Source organism: Ostrinia nubilalis, chromosome 15, assembly GCF_963855985.1.
Source record: "Ostrinia nubilalis chromosome 15, ilOstNubi1.1, whole genome shotgun sequence".
NCBI classification, from domain to species: Eukaryota; Metazoa; Arthropoda; class Insecta; order Lepidoptera; family Crambidae; genus Ostrinia; species Ostrinia nubilalis.
The window spans coordinates 10,074,538-10,099,303 of NC_087102.1; the positions used below are offsets into that span (position 1 = coordinate 10,074,538).

A 24,766-nucleotide genomic window follows, 5' to 3' on the forward strand; every position below is an offset into this window, starting at 1 on the left:
TGAACGACACGGATGACTGGAACTCAATTTGGTAAGTCATTTACCTATTGAAATGTTCAGCTTTTACCAATAGTCTGTGAACTAATAAATTATCCCGGAATCTTCAATGATATTAAAATGAAATCAATAAATTAATGTTGATCACTTATCGAATAATAGCTAGAAAAACAAGCGCCAATTTCCACAATAAATACATACTAAGTGCCCATATTCCCAAAGTTGCAACTAAATATTGTGTTCCAAGTCATTACCATCTATAACGCTGCGGTAAGCACTAGGCTGTTTTATATTAATTTAAATTTTATTTACAGTTCTGGCAACCTGCCCCGACTCATTTGTGTAAATAATGATTTTGCATTCCACTTTTATTTACGTGGGTCCAAGTTAAACAGCGTACATTTTGCTAAATATTGTATTTCGTAATTTAAATTACATTTTAAAACGCAATTGTAAAAATTACGCCTCATCTTGCTTTGTTTACTTTTTGCTCTTAATATTAACAGGACGTGTTAGATAGAAATATTGACATACGTACAAATTAGATCTTTTACATTTACGTGAAACCAATGGCGTTCTTAAGGTTAGCTTATCACATGAGTATAAAGTTAACAATATTAATTGATCTTATTTAGTTTATAGGGCTCTATTTAGGGCAAACACAGTTCCCAACGCCTTTACACCGTCTGTCAACAAAATCCATGAGTCTCATGACACCGCTGTAGACCTCTGAAGCCGTGGATACGATCTCTTCCTTGGGCAGAAGGAACCGGTGCTTCTTCCCTCGTAGCTCTACCATATATGAGTAGGGGATGTTGGCGACTGCGTAGCTCCAATCTGTACTGGTGCCAGAAGCGAAGTACATGAGGTCTTTTGTGCTGCCCACTTTGTAGGTGTGACCACTGGCGTCGTGGATTGCCTGAAAGAGAATAAAACCTTGGTGAACATTGTGGACCTTTTGTTTGCAATAATGCTGGTTGTTGTATGTTGTGGAAGTTATTGGGGGAGGCCTATGTTCAGCAGCTTTTACTTCGTAGATTTTGTATAGTATAGGGACGCTGTTTCTTTGCTAATTTTATTGACTGTTATTGACATCAAAGCTATGAAAATGTAATTGTATAATTATAATTTATTGATAAAACAGAAATTGGGTTTTTGGAGCAAAATTAACTGTTATTTCAAAGAAGTAGGATTATTAGTAAATTATTGTGTCAACTACCCTTTGCAAAATAATTTGAAAACATTTGTAAATTTTTAACGATTTTATAGATTAAAACAAAATATACTTTACCTTAGCCATGGCAGTGCCACCCTCAAGCATCTCGACGTAGTCCGGACAGGGGTCTCCGGTGTAGCCCCATGGGAAAATTATCACTTCACCATAGCTATGGAAGGACAGGAACACTTTGAACGTCGTGTCTGACTCTAGGATCGCTTTCTGAAAGAAATAAATACACGTAAGTATTGCACATTGCGCTATTTAGATGGAATGTACAGCGTCAAATAGTTATTGATACCCAAAGTAACTAAAAAGTTCGCGTAACGTCTTTGTTACAATTAGAATAAGGTTGTGTTGTCAACTTTTTGGTCACTTTGAGTGTCACTACATAATAAAAGAAGAAATAAAATAAAAATTACCTTCACTGCAACAGTTTCTGGTTCCGAAAAAGGTTTAGGGCCTCTGTAGAATATATTCCCTGGATCTTCTGAAGAGCCTTCTTCTCCTTTCTCTCCCCAACCGTAACTGAAGAACAAACAACAAAATAAATTCAAAGTCAATAGTTTGACATGTGCTGTCAATACAATGAAGTCGACCACCACAACGAATCGGTCTACGGAAAGTGCACATTGTAATCCCAAACCAGTCGAAAAATGGTCGAAAGGCCTTTGTAGACACAGATACATTATGTTTTTTGAAGCTACTAAAAATAAAGATTGTCAGCAAATTCAAGAGTTTTCAGCAAATCGAGACATAATAGAAATCAAATTGTTACCGCGGTTTCATGCGACCGCTTATGGTTCCACGAGTTAAAAAAGTTGTGTCTTGAAATTATTTGTTATGAAAAGTGCAGGCGACCGGCACACCAGGCTAGACACTGGAAGTGTCTGGTCTGATGTGCCGGAGACAGTAGGAACCAATTTTGCATGTGTGTATTATTACTTAGTTAATATGTACAATAAGTTACACTTATAACAGTTAGCACGAGAACGACTGCCGACAAACTGTTAAGCAGTTTGGCAGATTAGTATTAAGTAAAATCGATGTAACTTTTATGAGACAATAAATTAAAAAAAAAATACTTAAAAAATCTGAACCTGAAACTTGAAATTGATGAGAGTTGAATTCATACCTGAAATTCCTGTTCAAATCGACGCCGACGCACTCGCCGTAGCGCGCGCGGTTCTTCCGCCACATGCGGTCGTGCGTGTGCGTGTATTCATAGCCGTCTGGGTTCATCACTGGGAGGATATACCTGGAAATACCAGAAAGTTATTAGAAATGCTAAATATACAATTATAGGTAGGAGTAGGTAGAAATTCGAAATAGGACATGGTAACTATGACAAGCCCTAAATGGGTGACGTCACAAATAATTTAATACCCGTTTTCACTATCAATCCCTAATTTTTTAGTGACCCCCTATGTAAACAAAATTCCTGTAATGTGTTACCATAGGGGTCACTTAAAATTAGGGATTGATGGTGAAAACGGGCATAAGTCTTTTAATTCTGTCAGTAGCTCACTAAAATTTTTGCATGGCAACTTTCCAAAGCTGCTTGAAGAGCAAAAGTCAGCACATTTTCTCACGGATATTATCTTTTAAATTTCTTTAGAAGCAAAGGCGAATGTAGGTATGTATATTGATAAAAGTAATTTTGTTCAATAAACATTTTTGCTGGTTACAAAGTAGGTACAATCTTTCCTTTTAGGTGACTACGTTGGGGGACGCGCTCTTTCTGTCAAGTGTGAAAGAAGAAACTCACCAGTCCTTATTAGTGACGCTCTCCGGCTGCTCGTTGAAGGTCCTCACGATCCGGTCAGCTATGAAGGTGACCACTGCTGTGCTGATCCATTCCCGCGGATGTATCGACCCGTCGAGCCACACGCCCGCGTTGTCCCGGTTGCCGTTCGATATTTTGAGCATCTACAAATACATACAATCTACAGATCCGCAGGAGAACCAAAGTGACCGACACAGCTCGCAGAATTGCTAAAACCAAGTGGCAGTGGGCGGGGCACATAGCTCGTAGAGACGATGGCCGTTGGGGCAGAAAAGTACTCGAGTGGCGACCACGGGCTGGAAGACGTAGCGTGGGCAGGCCTCCTACTAGGTGGACCGACGATCTCGTAAAGGTCGCGGGAAGAGCCTGGATGCGGGCAGCGCAGGACCGTGCATTGTGGAAAACCTTGGAGGAGGCCTTTGTCCAGCAGTGGACGTCATTTGGCTGAAACGAACGAACGAACGAAACAAATACATAACAGGAAAATCGGTAAATATTTGTTATGAGTTAAGTAAAAGTGTAGGCCAAATCCTTTATTTCCCTTTGATAAATAAGAAAGGGTTGGAGTGCTGCAAAAGACTCTAAAATTATTTGATGGAAATGATGCTCAAATTCAGCTCGCAATACAGGGAATAATTTTTTTAAAACGTCTACATTACAAGAGCAAAAGGACCTCATTCGTGTTTTTTTTACTAGGTACATTGATGTTACATTAGCAAGAAATAGACCTCGTAAGATAACTTTTAAAAACTAAGTTTATGCATAGCGAGAAGCTCTACTTTAAAATGGTATAAAACTCACCTTTATATCCCTGCCTTCAGCTGACTTTCCGATAACACTCACACTACACAAGTACGGGTATTCCAGAACCAAGCTGTCCATGAAGTTGTATATAGCATACAATCGGTGATAGTTCTTCCAATCCATGCCTCTGCCTGACATAGCAACAGAACTGTTTTAACGCAGTCACAGAACGAGGAGTCTATAATTTAATATTTATAACGTCTATTAGAGAGTAAACGCGAAATGTAAGTGATGATTGTAAGTCGCACCCTGAGCTTTATATCTGAGCTACTAATAGAAATTACTTTGCTAATTAGTTTAACTGCATTACTTAATCACCTATGAGAATACAATACAATTAATTTTTAAGTGGCCTTAAATTGGTGTTTTTGAATATGTAATTTGTAATGCGTCATTATAAGTATCTCAAATGAGTACCTGGGTGAAATCTTTTTCGCGGTAATGTAACGGATTGCCGTCTTATCTTGTTACCTACAATCGTTTAGAGCAATTAGCCAAAATAATAGGTAGGTGTCACCTATTTAACGTTCAAAGTACAAAGCTATTTTAGTTTAAAAGAATTAAAAAAGAAGTGAAATTATAATTGTTGTATGTAGAGAAAGTTATCTGTTACGATTTTAACAGTCATCATATTCGTTTTTTTTTAATTTTTATTATTGTAGTAATGCCATAAAACTGATTTTATTGTCACGAGTGATTCATTTATGTATCACTCTACAGTATGCGTTTCATGTTAAAAGGCATGGTAGTTAAATAACAATGAAAAAATAACATAAATCACTTATTGCATGAAAAACTACACAGCAAAATAAGAAGTATTAAAACTAATGATCTTACCTATAAATATATCAACAACGATGTATTTTAATAAATAGCACGACTCAAGGTATTAAAGTTGCGGGCGAAAGCTAGTTAATACTTAAGAACAATATTGGATAGAAATAGTTTTTGCTATGGATAAACATTTTGAATTTAAATATGAACCACATCTAGTGAAGAGCCCGGAACTTCGCAAAAATACAAAACTGGTAAAATGGTAAAATGTTTTGCAAGAAAAATCAAAAGACTCACGATTTTCTGCCGAGTTTCTTCTGTTATTCTTTGAAAATGAGCCGCCCTGTTCCCTCTCCATCATCAGACCCACGTCGCCAATGGCCACGGAGAAGGGGATCTCTCTTTCGTGGAGCATACCAGCCACTTGTGAGGATCGGGAGGATTCCACCATTATATCCATCGTGCTGCGTTCTTCTTTCCAGATCGTTAATGCTGAAATTAAAGTGATGTTCAGTAATAACCTAAATAATATATGATTTTTATTAATACGCTTGTAAGGTTTGCAATCCCGCAAAAGCTAGCGCCATGTTTAGTCTATAATTTTCACCGGCTGTTTCATTTTTACTACATGCGATGCACCTTCCGTTGAAGTTTTTGGAGGTAATTATTTTGTAGGTAGATAAAAAAATCACACCGCAATTCTTTGCCATCGAGACCAATCATCAATCACGGAACAATCAGATAGTTTTATTTCGAGTTTCTGAATGTTTCTTTTATAATCCTTCAGTTTTGTCATTCATTCATAACGTGCGGGATTGCAAACCCAAAGCACGTGTAATCTTAATTTTGTTTTAACTTGATACTAAAGTTACAATGAATGTACCTTCAATGCTAGAAAAAATCAATAGCAGCATTATCGCCAGCATAGTTCTTACGTATATTAGTTCAATCAACGTGAATAGCATTTCTTCTGATAATATCAGTGTGGTTTTGTCAGAACATTAACATGTTGGGAGCCATATTCTTCGTCATTGGATAACTCTGATTTGCTATTTGATTTGACATTTGCGATGTAAAGTAAGTTTTATTCTTGTCATTTAGGTGCTGTAGTTTGAGTAGGCATATCAAATGAATCCACTTTGGTTTGGGTAGTTACTCCTGACATATCCACCATAGTTTGAGAGGCTAACTGAGAAGTGTCCACGTTTGTCTGTGTAGTGATTTCAGACACATCTACGTTGGTTTGAGTAGTCATTTCAGATATGTCCACATTTGTTGAGGTTGCTAGATCCCTAAAACTGATCGAAAATCTTATAGCAGTGAGTATGAGGCCTGTAGCATATCATTTCAAACTTTGGCTACTTTACCTCATTGTTATATCCTTTGGAATCAGATGATAATATTTGAAGAATGACGTCAAACGATTACATAATTAACATAGCTTCAGGTTCTGGCATGTTTTGTTTATAAACAAGTTTTTTATTGTGGCTTTTGCGGTATTGAAGACCAGCGAGATTGCAAACCCTACAAGCTTATCGATTTTTAAAGCAATTAACCGATCAGGAAAAAAAGGAATTTTGAAGTGCGATATGGACAAAATTATTTTGATTTTATTTCAGTTATCAATATCAATTTCATTACGAAATGATACCTCTGAGAATCCCCTCGGGGCACTGGAAGACCGCATTATTGAGAGATATCAGTTTCCCCAGGATTGCTTTCATATCATTTTTAATTTGTACCTAATTATTTTAACTAAATGAATGCAAAATTACCGCCCACTGTGTCCAGAGACTTGACGAAATATCTTTGCCCCTCCCTAACAAATTTTACCTCCCATACTTGGGTTTTATCACTGATTGGTGCCACTTTGATAATTTTGTTTCACTGGTAACGAAAAGAATTAAATTTTAAAATGCTGATTGTTTACTTTTGCAATTTTGAATGATTTGACGGCAGGACATTTTTCAAATGACAATGATAATGTCAACTGACAAATTAAACACTTAAAATAATTTGAGGTTTCATTACATTTTTTAAGCATTTTGGTCGCAACTACGATCGAGACTTTTTCAAGAGAAGAAAAAATGGAGGAAAAACACAATAACGTATTAATCCTAGGTTTTCATCATTTTTTTTCTCATCACAATACCATTAATTACTTTAATATTCGTTTTTGGAATTTTACTTTACATTATTTTAACACCGTTTACCTACCTTACACTTCACTTCTTCAATTTATCTACCGGGTGCTTGTCCACAAACTCCATAAGCGCCTTCACACAGTTCAAGATCTCGTTCCCAGTTTCTTCTATTTCTTCCTTAGGCAGCTTGAACTTGTGCTTCCTACTCCTCAGCTCTATGAGGTAGCAGAAGGGTATGCCGGCTTCACCGTAGCTCCAATCATTACTGGTACCGGCTGCACCATACATTACATCTCTGGATATCCCCACCTTGTAAGTATTGCCGCTGGCTTCGTAGATAGCCTGTGGGAAAAAGGTAAACGGAAAGTCATAGAACATCAAGATTCTGCATATTTATCTCTTTTGTTAAAACGTGTGTAAGCAAAATGTGTGCAAAGAGTATCTAAATCAAAAAGTGAGTAAACGTTAACTGTTTTATTAATAATAATAAATTTTATATCAGTCATTTGCATAAACTGCAATAGGTTAGGGTTATTGTTTAGGTTGCATTTTTTTTTCATAAACTGTAATATAAAAGATTCCTCTGCAAGATTTTACGTGTAATTAACTAAAAATATTATGTAATGATGTTATATATGTATCTAAATAATTCTATATTTTTGTCGTGTGCCCTAGAAATTTTGTCATAGGTACTTAGGCTGAGTTGCACCACCTAACTTTAACCGTGACTATAACGATAACCGGTGATTTTTGTATGGAGTTTGACAGATTTTTGACGTTTGTTAAAGTAAAAGTAAGATGGTGCAACCCAGCCTTAAAATCTGTCTGCAACAAGAATGACTCAGAAGCTCATTGCTTAAAAATGTAGGTGATTAGTGTTCTTCCGTTACGTTTAAAAGATAATCTTTTATCGGTAATTTGTTAATGACAACAAAGATGCACCTAAGTATTTGCTTATATTGATATATCGGTAATATTGATGAAGTCATTCACCTTCGACATGACCGTAGCTCCTTCCAGCAGCCTCACATAGTCCGGGCACAGGTCTTCCTTGAAGGCGAACGGGAATATGATCACCTGGCCGTAGCTGTGTAGAGTGATGTACACTTTGAACGATATTCCCGTATTTATCAACATGTCCTGCAATGACAAGGATTTGGTCAAGTGTGAAATATTGGCACGTAGAGGTTCCGTGAAAAGTTTATTTTACTCTCTATACTCTGTTGTTAAGTTAGACTTAGTTTCTAGTCCTATACTCGTAGGAGTATCTTTAAATGTAATCCAAGTTCATGTGGTCCTTGCGGGAATCGAACCAGTGACTTTGAATCATAACTTCTCTTAGGAAACTTTATACTAGATTTAGTAACCAAAGTTACTTGTTGTCAAAAATAAATTCGGGGCTCATTCAGCTTTTTAACAGCAACATTATCCGAGTCATTACTTTTACACAAAGATTCAACTGAATAAATCAAGTAAATAAATCAGAGCTTAACGGGCAAATTTGTTAATTCCCAGCCCAATGAACCCTAATAGGGAATTAATATAATGTAACAGAATAATGTAAACCGTTGCATTGAATTGATTTACGACTAAATCCTGTTTGAACTTTAATCTGGGCGCGCGCCGCTGACGGCACGATCGCGGCATCAGGCATTATCTACTGCTAAATGATTGCGTCGCACGTGTTGTTGATCATTCGAAATCACAATCTTTACAAAAGATACAGCTTTAAATATCTTTACAGTAGACAAAAAACTTGGATTCCACTGCACTGGGATAAAGACGGGTCAAGTCTATTGACTGAGCTGAGCTTAGTGAAAAAAGATGCAATGACCTATCGCGAACTAATATACTGGCAACGCCATCTATTGGTGGATTTTTTATTCACTTAATGGATAGCTATGAATAATAGTGAATTTGAACATTATTTCTGTTTAGATATAGGTACCTAGTACGTTTGTTTTCAGAATGAATGAAACACCTAAAAGTATTACGTCTAGGTATTAAAACTAGACGTAACACTTTCAGGTCTTTTAGTCTTTCAAGACGTTTCAGCCGAAAGACGTCCACTGCTGGACAAAGGCCTCCTCCTAGGATTATTGTCAGACATTATTTTTTCACAAGCTGAGAATAGATACTTAAAATGGTTTTTACCCTCATAGCACTTGACTCCGGCTCGGAAAACGCCTCTGGTCCTCTGTAGAAAGCGTTCGCTGGGTTTCCCGACGAGCCCTTTCCACCCCAACCGAAGCTGAATTGATATTACTTCATAATAATTAAAATACCACTTCATTATACCTATTTGCATTACAGACGAACTGTTTGTTTACTCTAAATTAATAGATGTAGCCTTTTCGGTGCATTATGCCAACCATTGAATTTGGATCAGTAACATGAAAAAAAATGTGTAAAAAGAAAGCATTCAAAGGTTTCAGAAAATGTAGTTTAGTGTCTCAAAAGCCTTTAACAGGCATAACGAGTCCAAATTTTTCATTAGCTTAAGACAATGGAATAAAGTTCAAAATATGATGGGAACTATGTTCCCACTGTCGTATAAAAGGCTAAACAGGTTAAACAAATAGGTTAACTAAAATATTACAGACCTAAAATTTCGGTTCAAATCGACTCCCACACACTCCCCAGCATGCCAGGCTCTGTTTTTTCGCCACAAACGGTTCACAGTGTGACTGTATACGTAGCCATCTGGATTTACTACTGGAAGAAAATACCTAGAAACATAACCATTAAACAAATTGATCTTGAACCATTAATGAAATAGAGCTCAATTTTCTTTAAATCCTTATAGATTCCAGTTAGTTAAAGTGGCAATGGGCACTGGGCAGGGCATATTAGTACGCAGAACTGACGGCCGATGGGGCAGCAAGGTTCTAGAGTGGAGGCCACGTACCGGAAAGCGCAGCGTAGGACGTCCACCGATGACCTCATAAAGGTAGCGAGAAGGCGCTGGATGCAGGCCGCCACTTGTGCCGACCGGCCATTGTGGAAATCATTGAGGGAGGCCTATGTTCGTTCAGCAGTGGACGTTCTATGGCTGAAATGATGATGATGAGATTCCAGTTGTAAACTTGAAAAAGTCTAAGTACCTACCAGCAATGTATTTAAATTTTTTCAAAGCTTGGTCTTATTTATTTGGTCATACTTACCAGTCTTTGTTAGTAACGCTGTTAGGCATTGTATTGAAGTTAGTCGCAATATGGTTGGCGATGTAAGTGGCAACGGCTGGGGCGATCCACTCCCGCGCATGTATGCCCGCGTCTATCCACACGCACGCGTTGGTCGTGTCACTGTTCGATATCTTGAGTATCTGTGATTTTATAAACCAAGGAAAGGAAACATAAGTATTATAATACTCCTTTAATGTATAACCACAATGGTCTCTAGAAGTTGATCAAAATTATTGCATTTCTCTACTATCGTGTGGGCCGTTATTAATCTGCTACAGGCTTCATAAATATGGGACTATTCCCACCTCTCTTTCCCACCGCTGCAACTCCTGTGTAGCCAGGATCTACAACTTGACCGCCAATAAAAACCCTTCAAAAAGGCTTCATGAATAGTTTTGTAGGTGTTCAAGATTTTCTAACCATAATGTGTTCTGTGATACCTTTAGATCTCTTCCCTCGAGTGATTTCCCAATAGCTCCAGCAGTGCATATTGAAGGATAGTCATACTCAAGGTCATCCATAAATCCATGTATGACATCCAGAGTGTGGTAGTCGTTCCAATCCATTCGAGGTGGTTGAGATGTCTTTTCATCTTCTAAAATAAAGTTAAGAACATTTTGAAAAGTAGGCTTAGTTCCTAGAAAGATTTTGTTAGGTATTAAACTATTTTGCTTACTTTCTTCGGTGATACTGGCTTTTATAGGCGTAGGAGTTTTAATTATAACAGGTTCATCACTATCGTAATGATGTTCGGTGCAAAAGGTGGTAGGACTGCTCCTGCTTTCCAGAACTATATGGTTGCTGTCGTCACTTTCCAATATGTGAATCATCTTACTCAGTTTTACGTGGGCCTTCAATTTAGAAGATGGTGTTTGCTGGAGCATATTTTTATAGTAGTTGCTGTAAGCACCAGTGGATTCTGGCACGCTATCGTCGTACCGTTCGAGCAGTAATTTGATGGTTTCTTCATATTTGTTCTTGTGTTTGTGGTAACTTTCACTGGATCTTGGAGGGTCGCTGTCATTTTGGGTACCTTCAGAGTTGTAAGCGGAATCGTCAGGGTTGTAGTAAGTAATCTGACCACGTTTGGAGAAATGATGGTTGGGGTTCATGCAAGAAAGGTGACAAGTATGACCTAATTTATCCATTTTAAAATTGTTTAAAATATGGTGTGTGGAGTCCTGTGTTTTTAGTTTAGTAGGTAACTAATGTTTTTTTCTTGTTGTATGTTACATGGCAGCGATAGAAAATCTTGGGTCAACTAAATAGAATAAGAAGTAAATTCATTTTATTGGGTTTATTTTGCTGTATTTTCTATTTTATCAATGACATGCTTTTATTTTGGTGTGTGACAAGAAATGACATTATCGCATTGCCAAAATTACAACCAAAGACAAGGCACTCTACAGAAACAACCACAGAGAATACCGTACGGTAATCCAACGGTAATCTAATAAACGATTGTGCCTTTTGAGAAATGTTTAATCGATTCTCAACTCAATTCACTAATTTATTCAGTACGGCTGGTACTGCCGTGGTAAAACTTGCTCATAATTTTACTTCCTAACAAACTTAGGGAAAAAGAAAGAATAGAATTTATAATGCAATTTGTCAAAATAGACATCATCAAAACCCATTATAATCCTAATAAAATGAAACCCATTGAATATGGCGTTATCTCAAAAGGCGTTGTTAAATAGTTCTCACATCGGACGCGGAGACGACAGTTAAGTGCTGCGACGCCCCATAAGCGACTAATGAAAAACAAAGCCCCCACCCCACAGCCCCCACCCTCGACCTGTGAGCTACTAATTGTCAAATGGAAACTTCCCTGCTTACTTTAAATAGAGGCTATAATAAAAAGGGTATTAAAACACCAGACTAAGTTTAGTGGTCAGAAAAAAATTTCTTGTGTCTGAAGAAGACACACTTTTTTTAATACTTAGCTTCGCTTGCGATTCGGAGTTTCAATTCTCAAAAATGTAAGCTAAGCAAAAGAACTCTAATCTGAAATCGAAAATATTATAATAGCAGTGTAGATACGAGTATAGATAACCCTAAAAAGCTTTCGTTTAAATCTACACACTCGCACCCACACAGAGCGATCAAAACCTCACGCTGTTGATAATTGACAACCGTACGAAAAGCTTTTTTCATTACTATTTTCCTCTTCCCCGACCAATTTAAAAAAACGGCACGTCAAAAGGCGGGATCAATCCGAGTGATAAATCTAACAAGCGAGTAACAAGCCGGGCGCGCAATTAAAAAGATAAACGCGTAAGACCGAGTGGGTGGTGGAGACGTTTGGGGTCCCAGACTGGTTAGCGGGTTACCAAGTGATCGCCCCTACTAGTGGTACTTTTGACAGAAACGAGAAAGAAGTGAGAACGGTTCGAGATCAAATTGCGAGATTATAACATCGACATCCCACCAGCTCGCACTAAGACTAGGCGCAGACCACCGATTTTTAGTTGGCCGATAGTTGAGCCCGATTTTAAATTTATGAAGAATCGGCCAAATCGAATCGGTGTAATGTGCGTACTTCCATACATGCCCATACTGATCAACTGTCCGACTGAACTATCGGCCGACGAAAAATCGATGGTCTGCGCCTAGGCTAAGCGTTTCGATGACTCTTTTATAATGCGAACAGCTAGGGACTGGAATTTGCTGCCTGATGCTGTCTTTTCAAGGTGAGAGTGAATAGGCACTTACAGTAGGGCTATGTACCATCCTAGACTGCATTTTTACTTAACACGATGTGCGATTGCGGTCAAATACCTGCCTTGTCCTGCATAAAAAAGTGATATTGAAACTTTTAATCGAAAATGTTTTATTATTTTAGCGGCATTTACTACCCGCGGTCTGGTCACGTAGGTCAGGTAGGTCAGGTCAAAGTAGGTACATATTAATAAAGAATTTGTATATTTTTTAAATCATAGCGACTTGCTGTTCGCTGTTTTGTTTTAACCAGGCCATGTGTCCACATAGCAAATACACAATAGGTATTATCCACTCACTAGATGGGGTCTGCGTTCAGGTTACTTTCACTTTGACCTGAAGGCAGACCCAGTTTATTAGTATGTATGTAGGCCATTTTCAGGGCACGAAAATACGCCCCAATATTGACTTTATTTATTATCCTTGATTAAAAGCTCATTAGAAGTAGGTATAGAACATATTAGCACTGCCCAAAATCTTCTTCTTCTTCTTCGTAATTACCACCTACGGAAGCTGTGTGCAGAAGTCGAGGCTCACGCAGATAGACATGAAACAAGCGACCTGCACAAGAAAATAAAGTACATCACCAAAACCTTTACCTCCAAAACATGGTCTATAGAAAACTCACAAGGCGTACTTTTGACCGAGATAGGTGCTATTTCTGAAACCTGGAAAAACTACTGCCAGTCATTATTTGAGGATCCTGAAGCTCATAACTTTCACTCGACAATGCCCAGGAATGAAGAAAAAGAGCCGTTTATACTAAAGGATGAAGTGCGAGCCGCTATCAGACGCCTAAAAAGCGGGAAAGCCACCGGAAGAGATGCCATACCAATTGAAACCATCAAGGCATCGGGGGAGTATGGTGTCGATATTTTTCATACCCTGTGTAATAGAGTTTGGGAGACAGGAACTTGGCCCCAAGAATGGACTCACACTGTCTTTGTTCCTCTACATAAAAAGGGCTCCACTAAAATATGCAATAATTACCGCTTGATTGCTCTAATTTCACATGCAAGTAAAATTTTACTGCATATTCTGAACGAGAGGCTGAAGTCATACCTGTCGAAGGAAATTGCTCCTGAGCAAGCTGGTTTTGTGAGGGGTAAGGGTACCCGTGAGCAGATCCTAAACGTGCGCCAGATTATTGAAAAGGCCAGGGAGTTCAACAAGCCAACCTATATCTGCTTTGTTGATTTCTCAAAGGCATTCGACTCAGTAAAGTGGCCAGTACTTTGGGAGACTCTGTTGGCTATGGGAACACCTAAACACCTTGTTCACCTTCTCAGAAAACTTTATGAAGAAGGGACGGCTTCGGTAAGGACGGAAGACATATTGTCGAATAACTTTCATCCAAGTGCTGGAGTCCGTCAGGGCTGCATCTTATCACCACTGCTGTTTAACACCTACACAGAGCTCATTATGAGGATAGCACTCGAAAACTGGTCGGACGGAGTCGTTGTTGGGGGTCATAAAATCTCAAACTTGCGCTATGCAGATGATACCACCCTTATTGCAACTAGCATCGAGAATATGGAATTTCTACTGAGCAAAATGGAACAGGTCAGCCTGGATTTCGGTTTGAAGATTAACCGCAGCAAGACGAAGATAATGATTGTCGACCGAGCTAACAATAACTCGCCCGAGGTCACTAAAGTTGCGAACTGCGACGTCGTCCAATCATACGTCTACCTTGGTGCACTGATATCGAACGGTGGTGGATGCGCGGATGAGATCAAGCGGCGTATGGCTATTACCAGGTCCGCCATGGACCGGCTCAGGAAAATATGGAGAAACAGAAACATCACAAAGGCCACCAAAATGCGACTTGTCAGGGCATTAGTGTTTCCCATATTTCTTTACGGTGCTGAGACGTGGACTCTGAGAGAAAGTGAGAAGAAGAAGATAGACGTTCTAGAGATGTGGTGCTGGAGAAGGATGCTTGGCATAACCTGGACAGAGTTCCGAACCAACGTCTCGATCATCCAAGAGCTTGATGTCAAACAGCGTCTTTCTTCCATCGTCCAAAGTCGTATACTCACTTTCTTTGGCCATATAACACGTGGAGACGTCGCTTCTGTTGAACGACTTGTCGTGCAGGGGAAGGTTGAGGGCACAAGAGCGCGCGGCAGGTCGCCCATGCGCTGGACTGACCAGATCAAAACCGCACTCAATGGTCCACTCCACGAGTGCACAAGAAAGGCTACAGTGCGGGAGGAATGGCGACGGATTGTGAGACTTGCCACCGGACCTGGTGTGACGACCACGACCACTCTGGCAAGAGTGTAGCGACGAAGAAGAAGAAAATCTTCTTGGGTGATCTTGCCTCTGAGTTGATCCTGGCCTTCAACAAAATATACCTTTGAACACTTTAGCGCATTGATTAGGCATACAAGTTAACAATTTCAGTTCGAGATCACTTCAATACGTTTAATGTAATAATTACTATACATGGCACTTTATGGATGGATTTTACAGCTATACACTGTACCAACGATGTTACTTGTTCAAAGTGACATCACAAAAATAGCTAGAATTACAAGGCTCATACATTTTTCACTAAAAATATTTGAAACCGAAAATGAGAATCAGTAGTAGTGTCTCCGTCTCATTATAGGGGAGTGCAGAGGGTCGGGCGGTCGTCGTCGAGGCGTTTACTGAAAATATCTGATTACATCTAATTATCGAGCGAGGCGCTCCGGCGCGGCGCGGCGCGACCCGTCTTGATTACGAGGCCATTGTGAGAGCAGCTGCAACAAGCAGATTAACGGATTGCTCGCTTTCTTCATTGTAGAGCTGAGGTTATTTGGCATTATGCCCTTTGACAGCTCTACTATATTCAAATGCAATATTGGGTAAAATACCTTATGGACTTTAGTAGACCCGTTACTATATTCGAACGCAATAATGGATTCATGCTTGTAAGACTAAGGTAGTACGATGTTTCGATAAAAATAAAATGCCGTTTCAATTTGTTTTGATAGGTCCATGGTTTTGATGCTGTGTGTATTTTGACAGACTCAACTAAAAATTATAAGTTTATAATCGTTTTAAAATAAATCATTCACTTCATTTGAGCTCTATCCCGAACTCTATTACGTCACGTCATCTCGATGACTGCTTATTAAAATGTCAGACTAAGTCAAAATTTAAGGGTAGGTAATTAATTTCGCAAAAGCCTTTGTTCCTAAATCTTAGTGCAATTAATCAAAGTGGCACGGAAAGAAGCAAAATATCAAATATGGGATGTGAAGTGTTTAAAAGAAGGTCAAAAGATTTTTCTAAGAAGCTTAGACGCAAAAGGCGGTAGGTGCTTTTTCTTAAACTGAATGGCCAATTTCTCAGTACTTGGCTAGGAGACTGGGACACTGATCATACTGGTCACACTGGAAGTTGGTAATTAGATACCGTTTTTAGAGGATCAGTGACAAACGACCTCACAAAGGTAGCAGGAAGGCGCTGGTTGTAGGCCGCCACCAACCGGCCATTGTGGAAATCATTGGGGAGGCCTACGTTCAGCAGTGGATATCCTATGGCTGAATTAATGTTGTGACAAAACGTCGGACTTCAGTAAAAATTATCTTTGAAGTCCCTAGCTGGATTCGAACCCGAAATTAAAACTTGCGGCAGACTGTCAGATAACGGTGACCTTATTTTGGTAGTGGAATTTGCCTGTTCCCAATACGACCTTGTTTATTCTTATAATAGCAAGTGGGCGTAACAACACTTATTTATAATAGATTTCAAGACCCTGTAAAACTTTCGCGCGTGAGACGCTCCCTGGTGGGTAAAGGCTATATCTGCGTATTTGTATGCTTTGCTACAAAAGCGGTTCATCTTGAACTCGCATCAGACCTTACCACAGAAACCTATCTAGCGTGCCTCAAACGACTTATCTCTAGAAGAGGATTGCCCAGGGAAATCTACTCTGACAATGCTAGCACCTTTAAAGGCGCACGGAACCAATTAGCTGAGCTCTATTCACTGCAGGCATCTGGTAGTCACCAAAATAAAGTATGTCAATTTGCTGCCAATCAAGGCATAAACTTTCATTTTGTTCCGGCCTACTCGCCTACATTTGCGGGACTTGCAGAGGCTGCAGTGAAGAGCACTAAATACCACTTAAAAAGAGTGTTACAATCACAATTGTTAACTTATGAACAGATAAATACAATCTTAATTGAAATTGAATGTATATTGAATTCAAGACCACTTATTCCATTGTCATCAGATGTAAATGATTTTAGTTACTTGACACCGGGACATTTTTTAATAGGAAATTCACTAACAATGTACCCTGAAAATGATGTAATAAATATTCCTTCCAACAGACTTAAATTTTGGCAGCTATGTAATCAAATTAAACAATCATTTTGGAAAATGTGGTACAAGCAATATCTTAATAGTTTGCAAAATAGGCCTAAATGGCTAGATGTTTTACCCAATGTAAAGGTAGGCACAATTGTAATTTTGAAAGAGGATAATATACCTGTAATGTCTTGGCCCATGGCTAGAGTTACTAAGATTTTTCCTGGTCATGATGGCCGCGTAAGAGCGGTAGAAGTAATAAGGTCTAATAGAAAAAGCCATGTGCGCTCTATTCGTAAAGTCTGTATCCTACCTATAGATGATAATAATTAATTTTAAGTAATGTTAAATATTATTCGTAATATCTGTATATGTTCTACCTATGGATGATAATAATTAATTATAAGTTAATGTTAAGTACTAACTAGGTAACATAGTGACAAATAGGTTGCCTTGTAGCTTTGTATTCCTTTTTTTGTGTTTATCCTTTGGACATCGTTGTTCATTGAGTAGTAACTAAGCTTTGTATAAGTAAAAATGTATTCACCTTTCATATGAAAATTAATATCTTATGTAAGTCTATACATGCGTCACAGTTCCTTTTTTATGTATTATAGCTCGCTGTTATTGGTAATTGTAACTTGCTTATAAATAAGAGTTCTCTCCTTTTGTAGAGGTGGAGCATGTTGGGTTCCAACACTAAAACTCATTCATTCCTTCATTCGTTCGATCTTGTGACGTATGTATTTTGAGCGCCTTTCGCGCCCAGTAGCGTTTCGTACTCCGGCCATTACACTTGTGATTGTGTGTATTAAACTGTGCAGACCTGGCAATAAACTTAATTAGTGAAACCACGACCTTTCAATCAACACCTACAACAACTTCGCTGCCCTACATTTTTGAAAGAGGATAATATACCTGTAATGTCTTGGCCCATGGCTAGAGTTACTAAGATTTTTCCTGGTCATGATGGCCGCGTAAGAGCGGTAGAAGTAATAAGGTCTAATAGAAAAAGCCATGTGCGCTCTATTCGTAAAGTCTGTATCCTACCTATAGATGATAATAATTAATTTTAAGTAATGTTAAATATTATTCGTAATATCTGTATATGTTCTACCTATGGATGATAATAATTAATTATAAGTTAATGTTAAGTACTAACTAGGTAACATAGTGACAAATAGGTTGCCTTGTAGCTTTGTATTCCTTTTTTTGTGTTTATCCTTTGGACATCGTTGTTCATTGAGTAGTAACTAAGCTTTGTATAAGTAAAAATGTATTCACCTTTCATATGAAAATTAATATCTTATGTAAGTCTATACATGCGTCACAGTTCCTTTTTTATGTATTATAGCTCGCTGTTATTGGTAATTGTAACTTGCTTATAAATAAGAGTTCTCTCCTTTTGTAGAGGTGGAGCATGTTGGGTTCCAACACTAAAACTCATTCATTCCTTCATTCGTTCGATCTTGTGACGTATGTATTTTGAGCGCCTTTCGCGCCCAGTAGCGTCTCGTACTCCGGCCATTACACTTGTGATTGTGTGTATTAAACTGTGCAGACCTGGCAATAAACTTAATTAGTGAAACCACGGCCTTTCAATCATCAACACCTACAACAACTTCGCTGCCCTACAGACCCTTACTAGCTTAAGGTCAACATCGATTCTTGGAACAATATGTTTAAGAATAGAAATATTCGATATTCCTGTCTTCTTCCAGCGGTAAGCATCTGCAAAGAGTACAACTCGAACATGGACGTGATGGTGGAAGCCCAGAGGATCATGCAGGTGGAGAAGCTCCTTCGAGAGAGGGAGATCTACTACGAGGTCACGGTGAACGACACGGCCGTCGTCAGCCATTCCCCTCATAGGGCTCGGAGCCCTATGGGCATAATTCAGAGGCCTAGGTCACCCATAAGTATGATTTTAAATTGATAACATGTTTTGTTATGCCATAATATGTTATTGTATAAATATTAAAATAATCCCACTCTAAACAGTTCATTCAGTAGAGAGGAAAAACGAATACTAACTAAGAGAAATAACAATCTTGAACGGTCTGAAGTTGTTTTGGTTTCAAAATAGATTACTCACTGCTTGTTGCTCTGTATTTTGGTGATAATATGAATTGTGTAGCTTCGCTTTGTAACAAGTTTGTGCCCAATAATAAACTCTGATATTCTGGGAAACAAAACTTTTTTTAAAATTAAAGTTTGTGTGAAGAACTAGAACATGAAATAATATGAAAATAATAATTTCAGAAAGAGCTATGGATTGGAAAGACTTTTATCCCTTGCATGTCATATACAATTTTATGGATTTCTTAGAAGTACAGTTTCCTTCAACGTGTACTGTTAGTTGTATAGGAAAATCTGTAGAAGGCAGAGATATAAAGGTAAGAAACAGCAGCTTACATAACATGATTTCTATAAGTAATTTTGTTTCATTTTCATATTTTAGTTGTAGCTGCTTAGTAGTTCCATGGCTGTATATTTTTTGGCCTTTTTCAGATGCTTAAAATTTCAAATAGTGACGCAAGCAACACGGCTGTTTGGCTAGATGGTGCCATACATTCACGGGAGTGGATCAGTACATCAGTGGTCACTTACATAGCAGACCACATTGCTAGAAACTTTGATGAACTCCCTGGAAGCATAACGAATAAAGATTGGTAATATTACTCTTTATATTCTTTTTGTACGTTTTTTTTCCTTGGGGAGGAGCCTCTCCCACTATCGCTACTAGGTTCACTAGTGTCGTCATCTATCTCCCAGTCTTTTACGTCAGTTCGAATCTATCTGAGCACCTTCCTCCCTGAAACACACTGTAGTGTCTTCTTCAGTCAGACATTCAGAATAATTCCTAATTGTACATCTTTTCTTTTAGGTACTTTGTTCCAATTGTCAACCCAGATGGCTACCATCACACTCACATTCTTGATCGAATGTGGCGCAAAAACAGAGCTCGAGTAGGCAATAATATTACTGGAGTCGATCTAAACAGAAACTTTTCGTAAGATTTTGATCTATCTATTATTTCAAGTATTTCAATGTAAAAGTACTTAAATGTCAAAGTAGATTCTGTCCTAGACATACATATACATATTGATTCTGAAGAAGCTTAGGCGTGTTTCCACGCCTGATCTGAATAAACATGGATAGAGACTTTTTCATTTATTTTTCAGAATCGTTTTATTGTTTGTTTTGTTTCAGACATTTCTGGGGACGGGGAGCCGGTGAATGTTCATCAGGGGACCCGTACCATATAAATTATCGTGGAACAGAACCTTTTTCGGAGCCAGAATCTGCTGCTGTCAAAGTTTGTTCCTTAACTCTAGAAAATTCTTGATAAGATATTATCTGCTAACCAATTATGTCGGCCGTTTGGTGTAGTGGTTCGAAACGGACTACTATTCCGGAGGTTGCGGGTTCGATTCCCACACAGTACAAACATTTGTGTGCATGAACATATTTGTTTGTATTGGACTGGGTGTTTTCTATGTATAATATGTATGTATTTACAAAAAAAAAAAAAAAAAAGTATTTAAGTATGTTTGTATCCGTTGTCTAGTACCCATAGTACAAGCTTTGCTTAGTTTGGGACTAGAAGCGCAGTGTAAAATGTCCAAGGATATTTATTTATTTATTATTTATTTATTTATAATTGCCTGATGTTTTGAATATTTGCAGGATTTAATATTATACTCGGGGACCCCATTCAAGATTTTCTTAACATTTCATTCTTATAGTGAAGTGATATCGTTTCCTTGGTGCTACACAGCTGATCCTTGTATGGACTACGTCACTTTGCTAGAAGGTGGCACTATCATGGCAAAGGTAAATAAAACTCATTTAGTTTTATCTTTAAAGAGTGCGGGGCAATAGTATTAAAAATTAAGAGTATCCTTCTGAGCAGAGCCAATGGAAATGAGTACCTCGAGTTTTAAAATGGTATCTACGATGTATTAGTATTATTTATCATAATAACTTATTTTGTTATTTGCAGGCAATTTATGAAACAAACGGTCGCATGTATAAAGTTGGCAATTTCAAAGACCTCATGTATTACGCGTGTGGAACAAGCATAGACTGGAGCTATGGTGTAGCTCGTATACCATTTTCATACCTCGTCGAGTTGAGAAGTAAAGAACACAGATTTCTACTACCCAAAGAACAAATACTAGACTGCTGTAGAGAAGTACTCAACGGCATAAAGGCTTTAGCACAATTCGTCGACACAAAAAAGTGTTTAAATCATGCTGTTATATCTAAAAGGAAATCAACTATGTAATGCTATTGTTTATGAATGTTTTTAGAACGTGTATATTGTTGGTGATATTGTCAATAAAGGATTTATCAATACAATACTGTTTATTGTCACTTAACTTTATACCTACAACACCATTACAATAACAACTTAAGTTTCACTTTTATAATATTCTCACAGTTTATTTTTGGTCGACGTATTCCATGAAATTTTTGACGGCACTCCATATCTCCAGACACGTCTCGGCAATTTTATCTCTTGGCAGTTTGAACTTATGCTTCTTGCTCCGCAGTTCGATCATGTAGGAGTAGGGGATCTTGGCGATGGCGTAACTCCAATCTATACTGGTGCCGCATGCATAGTAAGTCATGTCTTTTGTGCTGCCGACTTTGTAAGTCATTCCTGTCGCGTCGTAGATTGCCTGGAACAAAACAACGCTTTGAACCACTAATAGAAGCAATAACTGTAATTAATGAGTTGATTAAAGATGTAAAGGTAAATAATGGGGATGCAAACAATAATCGGTGCCACTAATAATCGCCGTCAATCATGACCCTTATTTATTTATACACGTCTAATTCAGTATTTAGTTGGAAGATACAAAAGATAAAAATATGACTTACTCTTGCCATAATCGCACCGCCTTCGAGCAGTCTCAAATAGTGGGGACATGGATCCTTTTTGAATCCCCACGGAAATATTATAAGCTCGAAATAGCTGTGGAACGACAGGAAAACTTTGAATGGCGTTGTCGACCCTAATATTGTATCCTGGAAAAAAACTTTCCGTTAGTCCACTCACGACATAGTGTTATGAATACCAGTATACTTTGCTGATTCAGAGAGATTCAAATAATAAGATTTTTGGATTGTTTATTGTAAGAAATAGCTAAGTGATCGCATGCAGGAAAAGATAATGTTGTTGTTACACGATTCTCACCCTTACGGCTGCGGTTTCTGGTTCCGAAAAGGGAGCTGGTCCTCTGTAGAACACATTGTTCGGGTCTTCTGAGGAACCTTCATCACCGTTATTACCCCATCCGTAACTGTTTGAAGAAAAAAAGCAATTTACTTCATTTAGGAAGCCAGCTTTATTGAAGCACACAAGATGGAGTTTAGGATCAAAGCTCAGAATTTCTCAATACTTTTTGTCAAACGTCTCCCCTTACCTGAAGTTTCTATTGAGGTCGACGCCATACTCTCCATCGTAACAGGCTCTGTTCTTCCTCCACATCCTGTCGTGGGTATAAGTATATTCATACCCATCAGGGTTCAGAACAGGAACTATGTGCCTGCAAGTTAAATTTTTATCAAAATTATTGATTACCTTTATTTTCTGTTCGACTGTCTAATGTCGAAGATCAAAAACGCGAAGAAGCAAAAAGGTCATATCTATCAAAGAACCGGTGACAGCCGATGCGTAAGCCCGAAGACATGGTGAAATGGCGGGTATCGGGGGAAGTCTGTGTACAGGAGTATACCTACTTCTATAGACGAATGATGAATGTATAGTTTTATATTGACTGTACACAGCTTCCTTACCAGTCTTTGTTGGTGATGGAGGTGGATAAATTCGGGAAGTTCTTGACGATGACGTCGGCTATGTAGGTGACGACGGCGGTGGTGATCCACTCGCGCGGGTGTATGGACCCGTCCAGCCACACCGCGCAGTTGCTTGCGTTGCTGTTCGAAATTTTCAACATCTGTTGGGCATACACATTTCATTTGAAAGATTCGAGTTTCAGTTTGAACTTTATGAGATATTAAATTAAGTAAAGATTTTATTCTTATACACACCCTTTTTTCATTAATGTGCATTAATGGGAATATAATCTGGGAACTCTGAACAAGAGAGGTCAACTAACTCTATAGCAACCATGGAAGCATATTATACTCGTAGGAGTTTTTTTATAGGACTGTGCACGAGCTATTTGACGACGTGAGTTCCACTGGAATAGCCACAAATAGTGTGGTCGCATTCTTATTACTTACTTTTAAGGTAAATACGAGTGTCAGCAAAAATTTGAAAGTGTAAAGTATAAATAAATTGTTTTTACTTTGATATCGCGTCCTTCAACAGATTTCCCAATCACAGATACAGTACAAATTGCAGGAAAATCTCTCTCCAGTTCATCTAGAAATGCGTATATTACGTTCAGTCTGTGATATTTCTTCCAGTCCATTAATTTGACTAAAACAGAAAATGTAAATTAACAAAAACAAAAAATATATGAATTAATGAATGTTGATAAGATTTTTATACGTACTTTTTCGTTTTTTCGGTTTATGATTTGGTATAATTATATGCTTTATACATTTTTGTATCATCCCGCTTGGAATGCATTTCCCTGCAATAAAACAGAATGCTATCAACAACTTAGTTATGATAATTGTGCTATGAGCATATTATGCTGCTATTATGCCTCAAAACGGTGCAATAAAGTTCACATTAGGAGAAAAGGTGTTGAATAAAAATTGTTAGGCAAACAAATCGCTACCTTTCCCTTTTCCAAATTTTGTTTGCGTGCCACTTTCGGTCTTATCGGCTTCCGGATGGAAATCCTCATCCTCAACTTCTTCCACTTGAAGAAAGTTCTTCCGTAAGACGCTTCCGACCTTCCGCGGGCCAGGGTCTACCACCACACTCATGGCTAATGACAGCAAACGTACACAATAATTTTGACGCTTATTTCTTGGATAAGGGCATCTGCCTTATCCTCATCCTATCTCACGGTCTGTAACTGCATTAAAAATCGTTAAAAAGTATGTTTTTTAGGAAGAAAAGATTATTTGAGTTAGCGAAGAAATCGATTTTGGAAAGTACCAAACCTTTATTGCTTATTTATTGCTCTAAAACAACGATGAATTCAACTAAAACTTGATGTTTTTGTTATTAAATCTTATAGAAACACTAAAATTTTACATAGCTACACTGATAAATTTTGTTTGATTTCAAAAATGTGACCGTTGTGAATGATGTAATGTCAAGTGACAAAAATAGCTTTCATAGATAATATAGAATATTTTTTGTCATTTTAAAAGTTGTTAATGAAGGAAAGAGATTGAATTCATTAGAGATTATCTCTGGTCAAGAAAATGGTTTTTGAGTCGAATATCTATAGTCTCATCGGTGTCTATAAGCATCTGTGTGGTATCAGATATTATTTCATTATATTAAGTCTAGTTTTCCCTTAATTAAAAATATAAAACCAGCCAATCGTAAATAATATTAAACCCTAACCGTACTTTCTTTTGTTTGCTTTTTCAGTGTCAAATTACGAGCACTCCTGTCGCGGTCACCTTCAATCAATCTCATTTGTTCGCAATTAGACTACGTCTGTCCTCGCATGGATAAAAGTTAGGGGCGTATTCTAAACGAATCATGGATGTAGGAAACAGTATGAATAAGTTTATAAATAAGGTAAATTATGCAAAATAAGAGTCAACAGTTCTTGTATAAAGCATTCGGATTTTGCTGTACGTAAAAGTTCAATCTGTTGAATTTTATTCCCTATTAAAACAATCTAACAACGTATGGTTTCTTTCATGAAATCTGCTCAATATG

The 24,766-nt window shown here is 38.0% G+C and overlaps 2 protein-coding genes across 2 annotated transcripts; one reads left to right on the forward strand and one right to left on the reverse strand.

Annotated features, from left to right (window-relative positions):
* Nucleotides 1-643: 643 nt before the first annotated feature.
* LOC135078687 (uncharacterized) lies at nt 644-24,165 on the reverse strand. Its single transcript, XM_063973230.1, has 25 exons — nt 24,031-24,165; nt 23,700-23,942; nt 23,469-23,549; nt 23,259-23,392; nt 22,744-22,904; nt 22,371-22,493; nt 22,142-22,247; nt 21,826-21,972; nt 21,390-21,623; nt 10,583-11,111; nt 10,347-10,501; nt 9,886-10,046; nt 9,325-9,450; nt 8,876-8,972; nt 7,715-7,861; nt 6,807-7,063; nt 6,353-6,453; nt 4,875-5,069; nt 4,221-4,274; nt 3,801-3,934; nt 2,982-3,142; nt 2,349-2,471; nt 1,636-1,741; nt 1,289-1,435; nt 644-916 (listed from the first exon to the last, which is right to left on the reverse strand). Exons 2-25 carry the CDS (start codon nt 23,848-23,850, stop codon nt 644-646), a joined length of 3,903 nt encoding a protein of 1,300 aa, XP_063829300.1. The 5' UTR covers nt 23,851-23,942; nt 24,031-24,165.
* On the forward strand, nt 15,758-21,342 carry LOC135078945 (carboxypeptidase B-like). Its single transcript, XM_063973546.1, has 8 exons — nt 15,758-15,933; nt 18,657-18,854; nt 19,198-19,331; nt 19,447-19,607; nt 19,823-19,948; nt 20,149-20,254; nt 20,626-20,772; nt 20,942-21,342. Exons 2-8 carry the CDS (start codon nt 18,689-18,691, stop codon nt 21,224-21,226), a joined length of 1,125 nt encoding a protein of 374 aa, XP_063829616.1. The 5' UTR covers nt 15,758-15,933; nt 18,657-18,688; the 3' UTR covers nt 21,227-21,342.
* Nucleotides 24,166-24,766: the final 601 nt, after the last annotated feature.